This window comes from Euwallacea similis, chromosome 4 (assembly GCF_039881205.1).
Source record: "Euwallacea similis isolate ESF13 chromosome 4, ESF131.1, whole genome shotgun sequence".
NCBI lineage: Eukaryota > Metazoa > Arthropoda > Insecta > Coleoptera > Curculionidae > Euwallacea > Euwallacea similis.
This window is the reverse complement of record NC_089612.1, coordinates 7832606-7846068: the sequence shown is the minus strand read 5'-3', so window position 1 is coordinate 7846068 and position 13463 is coordinate 7832606. Positions and strand designations below refer to the sequence as shown.

Genomic DNA, 13463 nt, shown 5'->3' with positions numbered 1-13463 from the left:
ATAATTATTAAGAAAGGTAACGAAATAAGGTTTAAATGTAAAACAGACAAATTTAATGGTTTCAGCTAATGGTTTAAAAAAAAAAAATATTTTTTTTTGTTTTTACCCTGATTAAAATGAACAATGAAGATAAAATTTTTAATTAAGATATGCGACATTAAACTGCCTTAAGCAAAGAATTGTTTAATTTTGTAGGCCCAACTTCCGGTTAAACTGGGAATAACAAAAAATTCAAATTTTAAATTGGACATTCCAATGTATATTTGTACATATTTCGATTCTCGCTTTCATTTCGAATCAAATAGCCAATTTGTCACAGATTTGCCAAACATGTAAAAAAGTAAATGCATTTTATTTTTTATGTAATGGGATATGAATTACCCAAAATGTTTTACTTCGGAAATATACATATCTACATAGTATCCAGAGAGACAACAACCAGCTCAAAATTATTTTTTACTCCGTCCTAGAAATTTATTCGTATTTAGTGCATTGTCTAATTTCTATACGTCGATCGGCGCGTTCATCAGATTCTTCCCCATTTGATTATGATTTTTACACAGTTTTTTTTAAATACTACCGAAAGTCATCTAAATTTTCATATTTTGAAACGGCATATTTTTAAACTTCAAATTGCGCAATATTACTCCAATTTAACCAACGCCATATTACCGAGAATCTTTTGGTTGAGTTCTCGAAATGGACACTTTACAGGATGCAACAGCCAAATGAAATAAATTCAGTATCTGCATATTTCAACATATGTGACAAAATACCTAAACACATCAATTTTAGATTCTGAAACTACATCTTGTAACTTAAAAATGTTATTCCTGAACTTGACCCCCTTTGCGTGACAATTGCAACCCCTAAATTTTTAAATTGGAACCATGGGTTTGTGATACCTCAATTTAAAAGTTTATTCATTCTCTGTTCAAACCTGGTATGGTTTTAAACTTTATTGCAAAGAATAATGCAAAAAGATGCATGTATTTGACACCATTTTCTACATCCAATTTAAAACTTAATAACTAATACCATTTTATTATTGATACTGTAATAAAATAATAAAACAAATTAATCTCAATCTTCTATAAGATGTTCAAAATGCTTGCTTCGAACCTCTAGGCAGTATCCTAACCGTAAATAAAAATATCTTCTAACATTAATCAACACGTGAGACGTAACCGATCTAATCGCAAGTGTTATTCTTCTTTTTAAGTCAGCTAGATCGCATGGTTTAGATTTATACATTATACCCTCTACATATCCTCATAAGAAAAACTCTAATAGAGTAAGATCTGGTAATTATGCTGGCCATTCTAGCGATCCTCGCTTCCCTATCCACCGATTTGTAGAAGACAGACAGAAAAGTATATTATCAATAACGAAGTGGTATTAGTTAATCAGTTTTTAGTTTGTTGTAGAGAATTTTTTCAATTACATTTAAAAAAATGTTCTATTATTTTTTCAAATAAAGTATAAAACCATCGCAATTTTTAATAGAGAATGAAAAGACCTTTCAAATAAGGTATGACAAACCCACAGTACCAATTTAAAAATTTGTGGTTTGCAAGCGTCACGCAAGGAAGGTTGAATTTAGGAATGAAATTTTTACGGTACAGGATGTAATTTCAAGATCTAAAATTAATGTGTTTCGGTATTATTTTCACATATGTCGAAATATGCAGATACTGAATTTATTCCATTTGGCTTTACCATCCTGTATAGGTTTTACCTCAAAGGGGCTTTCTTCAAGAATTTTGTTTCTGAGGAAATGCAATTTATACCAAATTTAATTCTCAAAAAAAATGTAGCGATAAAACTCGAAATTTAACCTACGATCGTCAAACCTAAAAGTTAGTTCAGGTAGTCAAAACTTTTAAAAAATGAAAATAAAAAAGGGGTAAGAAAATCTGATAACACCGCAATAACCTGCAATATCGAATATTTGGCACCTCTCAATTGCACAAAAATGAAATGTATTACTGGTAATTATTGAAAATTTAATGAAAACTCCCACTTTTGGTGAAGATGTGGTAAACCTAGAATGTAGCGAACCTACGGTGGGAAGGAAAAAAATTATGAAGATGAGATGATAAAAAACGATCCATACACATACAATCGCTGTGCAGTCGGGTCTGTAGGGGGCCATGCGCCTTCCTCGACAAGGCCACGCACACCACCACAATACCAACCACAACCACGACCACCGTCGCGGCCACCGGTACCGCGATGTTCCACTCGACCCACTCTGGGATCCATGGGAACAGCATTCTCATCCCGGGCATATCCCTCGCCGGGGCGATGGTACCTAGAATTAACGACCGACAATTTACCTTTGTTATAGTTTCCTTTGCCGCGCAACACGCATATCACGATTATGGCAACGATAATGACGAGCACTGCAGCCACTACGGGTACTACTAGGTTTAGGTTGGCGAGGATTATTTGGAGGGTGTCCTCCTTGGGGATTTCGCGGGCTGGGGCAATAGTACCTGAAACCAAAACACAGGGGGTGTTCTCAGGGTATACACATTCCGCTACGTATGGACGTGCTCTGTTAGTTTTTGGTTTGGTTTTATGTCACGTTTATTAAAAGAAAGCTTCCTGACACTTGGTAAATGGCATTTTCTTAAGTAAATTGCCAAAAGAAGTTACCTGGTCAAAGATGAACTCGATGACGACGTCTTTGATCAGGTAACGTACCACTTATAGGGCACATGTAACACAATATTTCAGTCGAAGTTTTTAACCAATTACGTGGTTTTTTATTGAAGGCTAAATATACATTCCAGATATATTAATTCTAAAGGAATACGCAAGGTATTTGAGAAATAAATTCCCTTTGAGCTGCATGTAATGGCAGGCAAGTTATAATGTCGACTTATTACACCTTGTTAGAACTTGAAAATGCCCCCTTAAGGAGGGAGAATCCCAGAAGTGGGTGCCTCAAATGACTTTTTTCTCAGAATGACAAAAAAGCTACATTTTAAAGACAAAAAACAATGTAAAGTTTTGCCTGTTTTGCATCATTAGTGACTTTATCAGTTAATAATCTGTTTTGCCAATCCGAGAAAAACGGTTCAATAGGTACTAATCGGAGAAAAAAATTGTGTTTTACTCGGCCAAAATAAAAATTTGCTGTTAGAGGAACATTTATTAGCCTAGTTGAAGACGAGGCTATGAATATCGCTGCCTCATTCTAGCCTCGCCGTCGTCATCGATTTGAATCGACTCTTCGACTCGGCCATGAGTATCGTTACCTCATTCTAACCTCACCGTTGTAATTGATCTGAATCGACTCTTCAACTCGGCTATGATATCGCTTCATTCATAGCTTCGTCTTCAACTGGGTTATGAACATCACTGCGACAGTAAATTTGCTATCCTCACATTGCAGACCAAATAATTATTTCCAATCCATTACTTAGTTTTTCAAGATAAAATTATGAAATCTTGAGCCGTTGACACAGAGATTAAGTGCATATTCGGCAGTAGAAAAACGATTTTTTTCCATTTTCTTCTATCATCAGTGGGGTTACTATCAGCGAATCAATGAACAATTTTTAACGAAAACCATTTTATTAATTTTAAATTTTTGTCAAATTTAAAAATTTAATTTAATTTGAGAAAAAAAAGGTCTCTTGAGTTTCTTTTGCACCACACACCATTTCCAAGAAAAAACCGATTAGAATACAGGAAATAGTCAATGGAATTATTTTTTTAGAAACGGCTTTTTTAGAAATGGCTTAAGGCCAATTTTTCAAACTTCTGCTAATCTTGCCAACAAGATAATTCCAATAGAAATGGACAACTTGACCAATGCTGTGTCCTAATTTCTTCATTTCCATACAAGTTATCTTGCTCACAAAGTTACAAGGAGTTTAAATAAACGGGCTTAATTGGGTCAAATCAAAAACCATTACCACTGGTTTTACTCAAATAATATCGTGCATTATACCGTGCATTGAAATGATTTTTAATGATTGCGTGTTGGGTACGCAATGGCGACCCGTGTTGTATCTTGAAAAGAGCGCGTCTCTCACTATTTTCGAGATACAACAACATGCAAATTTTTTCTTTCAAACGGATTGAAGACCTAGAAAATCACTGTTTTCTTTCAATATAAACCAGTACCACTTTTTTTTAATCCTCAGTGACGACGTGCTGGTGAGCATTTCACTGGTTAAACTACAGATTTATTTGTTATTGCTGAACATGCACTGTTAGTGTCTACAGAACATTATGGTTTTTTTCTTATAACGCTAAGTAATGAATTAGAAAAAAGTTATTTTGGGGCTCCTACTTTAGGGGGCAAAGTGATAACCAGGTTTCCTCCGTAATTTGCCATGCTCTAGGTGTAATCAAAAGATTTATATTTTTTATTGAGCTTTTGGGGAGGATTCACATATATTTCTCCATTCGGACTTTTCCTTAAAAATATACAGGGTGATTCACTTAAAAATTGTTGTTATATATATTTTTTAATATTTTTTAAATTTGAATGTGATATATTTTGAAATATGGTACATGTCGAATTTGCTGCCAGTGTGTTACGTAATTTTAAATGGCATTTATGAACACAGAAGTATTGTTCAGTTGGTTTTTTTAACTTTTATTCGATTACCAGTTTTCGAAAAATATCAAGGAGTTTTAATTTGCAGGAAGTTGAAAGCATAATCGAAAAATATAGCTGTTAATGTGGTCAGTGGTCCGCCATAGAAGAATATCAATTTCAGGGGAAGCATTGATTAACAGATATTAAATAACAATACTAATTATTTAAGCTACTCACCCTGTATTTGTTTAACCAGGCGTCCTACTAAAACATTTTATGATATATCCCCTACAACTCGAAAAATGCTAAAGAATACGAAGTTTAATTTTTGGATGCTGTGAATCACTCTGTATATCGATAGTTACATGAATTCTACTTGCATAAACCCCCTGTAAGAATTCTATTGCCTTGTGAGAGAACTGGCTATATTAAACGTAAGAAAGAATAGCTCTAATAAACGTACATATTTCCTTAATAACGGCTTGATATTATACATATTTTTAACATTTTTTTAACATTTATTGATTTCACATTTCACTACAAGATTCTAAGTAGCATTAATCTATAGTCGCATATCTCTGCAAATGCAGTGATAACACACATGCAGGAGAAGGGTTAAATACCTTTTCATATCAAACTTTCAGAGACAAACTGCAACACATTTTATTTTAATGGGTGAATTGAGGGTTTAGGAACTGACTGTGCTCATAAATTGAATTTTTTGAACAGGTATCTCTATATTTATATATACACGTCCTGGATTTACGTGCCACCACCTAAATTTAAATTATGGTGCTTTCTCGATCGAGCTCTGGGGTCTTTTTTTCACGAGGAACTGTATTATGAACTGCATTTCACAGGGACACTACGTTTCTGTGAAGTAGAGGGTGAGTTTTCTTGATGATTAGTGGGGGGATCTCGGAAACTAGCAGCTACTAAGTCCGTTAAATGGAAAATGAATTGCAGCTTTAGGGAACCAGTTTAGTGCCACTTTTGGTTTTTTAAAAAAGTCCATTTAACAAAAACCAAATGTTGATTTTTTTTAATCGATCGCGTAATTATTGGTTCTAGAGAAATTATGTAAATATGAATATTGTAGATAAGGTTTTCCCTGAAGAAGGTAGGCTGGCCAGATTTTTTCTGACAGCAGTCATTTTTGAGATATGGCATAAACTTTTTTTTAACGGAAAGCATAGTAGGTTATGCCTTATTTTAAAAGGCTTTTTGTATTTGACCGTATTAGTAATTTATTGAATTTTATGGTAGTAAAACCCCGCGACTGCGGCACTGGTTGCTCGTGGCCCGTGATATTATTACAGAATATGGCAGCATACAATGTGATGCTGTACACCAAATTTGGTATAAATATCTCCAGAAATTGAAGTATTATAAAAAATAATCGAATATTTCTTTAAGTTTTCAACGCCCTCCATCTTTAAAATGAAGCGTTTATGGGCCTATGTTGATATGAAATTTTCTTTTTAAAATAAGCTCTTCTGTCGATTATTAAAGTCCCGCTACAAAAAAGTGGACCACCCTGTATAACCATCGAAATCGAGAGATATCTATGATTTGTCCTGCTAATTGTTGTATTCTTGTATTCGACTAATGTCCCTTTATTTTGTTCTTAATTTGTTTTTTTTGCATAAAAGATAAATGAAATCTGACTGCACATTCTCTGATGCGATCCCAAGTGAAAGCTACGCGAAATTACCTCTTCAACGTTACTGTAATTTACCCTTTTCATAAATCATTTGTCCATAAATCCACCTTTTGCGGTAGGTATTTGAACTTCTTGTTCGCCCCCGGTATACGATTCACTTATACAACACACCTCGGACGAAGTAAGAGAAAATCATTGAAAAAGAAACAGTCAAAAAACAGGTTTACCAGGATGAGACAGATCATGTAGCTGATGCCCAAAGAATAAAGGAATTGTACACTTTTTCGAAATTTCATCTGTATTCCGCGGGCAAACAAAAAATTTAATTAAGACTTATCAAAAGGGTAAGTGTAATAGGTCGAGGCAAAGGTAAGTTTGCGCAGGTTGGGATTTTGATTTGATTAAAAATATGACTTGTGAATTGAAAATCAAAAGTTAGTTAGTACTTAAGGCTTTTTTCTGAAATTGAATTTTTCTAAAAAAAAATTAATTTATGAAAAAGAATCTTGAAACTTTTTTTTAAGGGCAGTTATATATTGTGGTTAACTCATGTTTTTTTACACTTTGGTTTAATCATGTCTATTCCTTATTGCAGTTCGCAAGGACTTCTGGAATGTTTGCCATTAAGTACTGCTATATATTTCTGATCAAGTGATGTTTACGGTATTTTAGAAAAAAAATCTGGTTTAATTAATTCACTACGTGGTATTATCACATTTAAAATTAGACGTTTCGTTTCCCTGCACCTATCAGAAACTCATTTGATGTGCCTATTAATTTGTGCTGTTACTGGTCCATTTTTTTTGGAAATTTGGAAATCATATATAAATCAGGATTTTCAAGACTTTTCCAGAAAATTTCTGATGATGAAATACTTTTGTGCTCTTCAAGTTTTCCCATTTCGTGCTGCTTGATATTTCTCATGAGCAAGTGAGTTTTTTTGAACATTAAGGGATTCTCTACTGTTTATAAGAATTCCTGGCAATTTTTGGATTACATAAGGATTTTCAGGAATTTCCAGGGAATTTCTGACTCAGGAGAAATTTTTAGTTCTCTTTGAAGGTTTGTAGGGATTTCTGGCGTACTTCGGCGTATTTGAATTTTACTTTCATGGAGTTTCTGACTAGCCAGACATTTTTGGAACTGTTTAAGACTGCATTAAGAACTGTTAGATATTTCTTGCAGTTAAGTGGGGCTCTTCGCATATTGGAAGAGTTATGCAAATTTGAAAATTATATACTTAAACATCGAAAGAAACTTTTGTGGATTTTTATTGGGTAAAACGAAGAAGATGGAAAGAGAGAAGGGCATTCAGAGGGAGAGATTATGTTAACGTATACATGTATCACCACTTCAAGTCGGTGCCTTTAACAAAGACCAACAACGAAGTGGGCGGAGTCAATCCGACTAGCGCCTCCACTTCGATGTTTAGATTAGTATCGAGTTCGTTGTCTTCGCGGAGGTGGAAATTTTAAAAAATATCAGACCAACAAGTAGCAATATAAATGAAAGAAAAAAAGCTCCGAATCCATCATTAAAACTTATATTAGTAAAAAGTCTGAAATGGTGAGAGATCTGGTAACACTGGACTGACTCCGCCCACTTCAACCACGAGTTGCGCGATTCACTTTGCTGGCCTTTGTCGAAGACGTATTAAACCTTATGTGGTCCTTCTCCCACTTGCACAATCCCTATGTATCCAATTGAACTGGTGATGCCTGTATACGTTAATCTATGATGTAGCCCAGCTACACTACCTTACTAAAGCGCACTTTTTCGAATGTGTAAAGCTAGATTGCCTGAACTATGACCAAAATCAGAAGAATAATGAGATTAATAACTAAAATCACTTTTATTTTATGGCACTAAAAACGTGACTCTGCTAGTTCCAATGTCGCTAAAGTAGGATCCGATATGTTGCAGTTTGTCGCATATATCGCATTATTTCTATTCTTAGAGGACGCTATCAACAGAAAACATGAAATCAATAAATTAAACTTGCAAAAACTGAAAGATACCTTAAAATCAGATGCGAAAATATATAATTAACACATGTAACACTGACATCGGACGTATACCTATTGGCCAAATGATGTTAGAATAAACTAAAGTGATGAGAAAGGTTTTTAGTTGTGTGTGTGTTGAACACATGTGACGACAAATAACAGAAATCGTGATATGAATAATATGAAACTGAAAGGTCCCCAGAAGATTTGCAGCGCCATGTATTATATTCAGGTACTATTGCTGTTAGGAAACAATAATAAACCTTTTTACTCCAAAAAGCATATGACCACATGGTGAGTGGGTATAAAACAAGTGCTGCAAACATAACAATAAATTTAAGGAACAAATAAGAACCACACAACGCAATTAAACGAAAAAAAGATGCATTAACAAAGTAACAATCTTGTTCCACTCAATGTTGTTATTGAAAATTTGTGTATGGGAAATCATCCTTTTTCCTTAAAAAAAAATTAATTACATAACAAAAGAAGCAAAATTCGTCATGACCAACTAAAAACCACACAAATATACACTATATACAATGCTTACCGCCTGTAACAGTCAGGGTGGCAAATTCGTACTCGGCTACACTGAAGCCCGCATTATTGTGAGCAGTAACCCTCAAATGGTACCAAACAGCAGGGTCCAGATCCAGTAAAATAAAGTTCTGACCAGGTTTCACATTATTTGATACCTGAATCCACTCCGAGCTAGTCCTGGAAGTTCAAATGTTCAACTTTTCATTATAGACAAACCAGAAATTAACAGCTAACTTTTTCTTGTGTTCAATCACGAAATACAGCATGGGACAGCCACCATCGGACCATTTGCCCAAATGTAAAGTGATGCTGTTAGACTTGACCTCAATAAACTCCTCTGCACTGGGCACTAAGGGCTTCTCCCCTTTGGTTTTAGGATTGAGGTTGTCCGAGGGATCTCCAGTGCCGATTCTAATAAAGAGCTTCGGTTATTGCGCCTATTATTAATAAGAGAACTATAGTACCCATTGTAGGCAGTCACGTAGAGTTGGTAGCGGGTACCACACAAAAGCTTTTCTAAGGTGTACTGGTCGGTAGCGGCTCCCACTTGCACATCCTCCCATTCCCCAAATTCGGGTTTGTAGTGGATGGTGTAGCCGTGAATTTGCCCTCCATCGGAGTCGTGAGGTTTAATTCTTATGGTCAGAGAATTGGTTGTGGTGGACATCAGGGTAATCTAGGCATAAAGTTTCTAGTCCCATGCCGATGAAAGAAAACGTTGAAGGTCTCTTACATGTGGAGCTCTTGGTGGAGCACTCACAATCAACTGGTGAGTAACAGAATCTTGACCAAAGTCATTTTCGACTTTACAAGAATATTCGCCTGCATCAGTACGAGTCACGTCACGGATGAAGAGTGAGCCATCTGGTTGCTGACGGATGCGGTCGTTGGTGTTGGCGTTGAATTTGACTCCTGGATTAAATCAGTTTCATGCGTTAAGTTAAAAAAACAGTACAGGAATATGCAGGGTGTCCCAGAAACAATGGTACAAATGTGCTCCTAGGGAGATACGATAAATTCATTTATAACATCTGTTCTAAGGGAGATGATTATCAGTTCCTATACCTTGAATATTTTTACAAATTCTCCGAATTCTTCTACAAGATATTCTGCAAGAAATATCCTTATCTCTAACTGTTTTCGAGACTGGGCCGATACAAACGGATTTTGAATGTAGAAGAAGAAATGCTAAATTTTGTCCAACAAGATCCTTTCATCAGTGTTTGAAAAAGATCCCGCCAAATAAATATCTTCTATAAAATTGTCTGAAGAACACTCCGTGAAAATCAATGGTACACTTCCCATGTACAAACAAATGTAGTAAGCTTTACAATTTGGAGATCATCCCCTACTTTTGGTGGCCCTATTATATGGCCTTCTTGATTACCCGATCTAATATCTTTCGATTTTTATTTATGGGGTCTTATGAAAAACATGGTTACACCAACGAAATAAGTGAATAAGTGATATAATAAGTGATTTTTGAAACCATTTTGAAGCAGCTGCGACACCGATTCGAAGAGAAGACCAAAATCTTACAAATTATATATATTCCTACTGTTAATTGAATCATCGTTGTTTACTTAAAAACGGATCATATTTCTGTTATTATGTAAATTTTACTATGGTATTTTTGGTTCAACCGTGTATAAACCACTAGCAGTTCATTAATTAATAACAACTTCCACTAATCTCAACTTCGTACCTTTAATGCTCCATGTAATTAGAGGAGGAGGTACACCGACTGCCAGGCAAGGAAGTGTCACATCTTCCTTATAAGTAGTCGTAAATCGATCATCAAACGAAGCAGTTTTGGCTGGAACTACATTGAAAAATGCAGAACTGTTATTAAACTTGACTAACGTAAGAGTTGATACTTACCGCTTGTACTTGGGGAGACGCCCACTTTTTTCGAAGGTTGTCCCTCTCCAATGGTAGTGGCAGCAGTAACCCAAAACTCATACTTCAAATTGCTGTCCAGTCCTTTAGCTTGGAAGCTCAAGTTCTGATTTCTTATATTAGGAACGATTTTCTGAGATTTAGGCTTTTCGCTGCTCTCTCCAGCTACTTTGTAGTAAACCATGTAATATTCCACGATTCCATTGGGTTCGGTAGGCGGCTTCCAGCTGACCAAAATAGCGTCTTGGGACATCACGAGAGCCTTAACTGCAGTTGGTGCTTCAGGCACTATTAGGCAGAAGAATTTTAGTTAAGCTGTATGTTAAACAACACAGAAAACAACCATCTTGTTCAGTTTGGCAGGCAATTGGAGTAGTGCGAACGCCATCACCACCGGAGGTATAAGCCAAGACTTCCATGCTGTAGTTTGTATACTTCTTCAAACCATGCAGGATAGTTTCACTGGAGGCGGTAATCTTGGTGTCTTTGGTTTTTTCATCTAAAGGAGACATTATGAAGCTTCGAATTTTTAACGTTGAGTGAATGACGACCTACCAAACCAAGTGTCCGAAGGTCCGTAAATTACTTTGTACCCTTTGATGACTCCATTAGCGGAAATAAGAGGAGGTGAAACCCAAGAAACGCGAATGGTCTGGGCGGTAAGGGTGGTGCACATTGCCTTATCTGGGGGCTGCTCAGGAACTCCTTCAGCAGTGCTTGCCTTAAATTCATCGGAAGTGGGGCCAGCTCCTACTTTGTTGAACGCTTGCACTACCACTGAGTATTGGGTGTAAGTTTTCAGGTTGGTAATCTACAAAATTTGTGGAGTAAAGATCCAGAGATATCAAATAAGGGAAATTTTACATACTTTCAAGTGGTGCTCCTTGCCTTCTTCCTCGCGGGGAAATTCGACAGTTTCAAACAAATAAGGTTTGTCGGTGTTGGAGAGTTTGTACCCTACGTAGTATCCCTGGATGTCACCATTCCAGTGATCCCTTACAGGTGGTTTCCAGTAAACCACTAAAGTGTGTTGGTCCTCGGCTTCTACTCGGATTTCAGTTGGGGGGCCACCTTACGAATTTAAATAGTGTAGAAATGCATTTTCCATAGAAAAAGTAGTTTATTTTATCCATTTATTTTATATACAGGGTGGCCGTCTTAAAACAAACCATGCACAGTTCTGAACAGTTAAGAGGATTTACGAAAAAACGCTGGACTACGTAAAACTTATTTTTAAGGGGGAAACATTTTAAGTTAATTTGAACTCTCCTATCTGCAACCCTTTAAACGGGAGGGTATTCATCCCCAAAATTTTAAATGAAATAGGGGGTCGAGTGAGACCTCATTTTGAAGGTAATTTAATGTATTTCATAATTCCCGAGTTTCAAGTCTCTGCCGCCAATACAACCAAGATGGTGACTTCTCAAAAATGTGCAAATTGAGTTATTTACGTTCAGCTATTTTACCCGTTTTACTTTACTACGGTAACAAGAAATATTCGGATCAACAACAGATATTATGTTTTATGTTTTGTAAATAATAATAAAGTTATCGCAAGTCAATTGAGTAAATATTGAAAATGGCTACCTCCGATATCCATACAATAGAAAAGATTTTGTTGAAATCGCTGTCAAATATTTTGAAGCATCTGTGAGGTGATTTGATTACATTCATAAATGATCCGCTGCTGTAAATCGCTCAAAGATGGTTCGGTGAAGTAGATTTTACTTTTTAAGTGGCCTCATAAAAAGGAATCTAATGGACGTAAGTCTGAAAAACACGGAGGCCACTCTGTGGGTCCTCTCCTTCCAATCCATTGCCCCCGGAAACGTTTGATCTAAATACTGACGAACGATCGATGTATAATGAGGTACCGCATCGTCTTGTTGGAAGATCAAATAGTTTTCTATAATGGTCTTCGTTTACAATGATCTCTGTTACTGCCAGATAAATGGTGTTTTCTAATAACTCAAGATATATGTATATCCCCTGTCAAATTACCAGGTAAAAAATATGGGCATATCAGACGGTTGCAAAATAATCTAACTCAAATATTCAATTTTTGCGGACATCGTGTATAAGCCTCGTTAATAATTGCAGAATTCTCATCAGACCAATAACGGCAATTAGGCCGATTTACAATACCGTTCAAGAAGAAAGAGCTTTCTTATGAGAAACATACATTAAAAAGGAACTGTTGATCATTTAGAATCCGTTCTGACATACTTTCGAAAAAATTACAAACGTTTATCAAAAACACCCTCATTAAGTTCCTGCATTAGATGTATTTTGTACTGATGAGATTTATATTTTTTTTAAATCACTTGAATGCTTGTACGCTTGATACTAGATACCACCCCTAACTTTCTTGTACTTAATGAAGGGTCTTGAAAAACATGTTCCAAAACTGCCATCTCAGTTGCCTCATTTATTACCGTGTTTTCATTTTAACGCTTTTTGCTATCTACCGACCCAGTGTTCTTTTTTTAGCATAATAGAAACAAGATGAAGAAAATATCATTCAATTTATCGTAGTTAAGTAAAAGTACTAGAGTAAGGTGAAATAACTAAACGTAAATAACTCAATTTGCGCATTTTTGGGAAGCCGCCGTTTTGGTTGTGTTGACAGTAGAGATTTGCAACTCGGGGGGTTATAAAGTACATGAAATTACCTTCAAAATGAGATATCACTTGACTCCTTATTCCATTTAAAATTTTGGGGATAACTACCTTCCCGTTTTAAAGGGTTGTAGATAGGGGAGTCCAAATTAGCCTAAAACGTTTCCCCTTCAAA

At 35.8% G+C, this 13463-nt stretch overlaps 1 protein-coding gene across 38 annotated transcripts in view; it reads right to left on the bottom strand.

Annotated features, from left to right (window-relative positions):
- Positions 1-13463, bottom strand: part of Dscam1 (Down syndrome cell adhesion molecule 1) — a 120137-nt gene that overhangs the window by 11296 nt on the left and 95378 nt on the right. For 30 of the 38 annotated variants that reach the window (XM_066388668.1, XM_066388667.1, XM_066388670.1 and 27 more), the window contains 10 exons: positions 11538-11740; positions 11225-11480; positions 11013-11168; positions 10652-10957; positions 10476-10592; positions 9504-9682; positions 9235-9446; positions 9005-9181; positions 8781-8947; positions 2117-2314 (listed from right to left, as the gene is read on the bottom strand). In XM_066388668.1, coding sequence (XP_066244765.1) covers positions 2117-2314; positions 8781-8947; positions 9005-9181; positions 9235-9446; positions 9504-9682; positions 10476-10592; positions 10652-10957; positions 11013-11168; positions 11225-11480; positions 11538-11740 — 1971 coding nt within the window. Of the gene's footprint in view, positions 1-2116; positions 2315-2339; positions 2499-8780; positions 8948-9004; positions 9182-9234; positions 9447-9503; positions 9683-10475; positions 10593-10651; positions 10958-11012; positions 11169-11224; positions 11481-11537; positions 11741-13463 lie in introns of all 38 variants that reach the window. The other 8 variants (XM_066388660.1, XM_066388637.1, XM_066388658.1 and 5 more) reach the window with 2 other exon arrangements.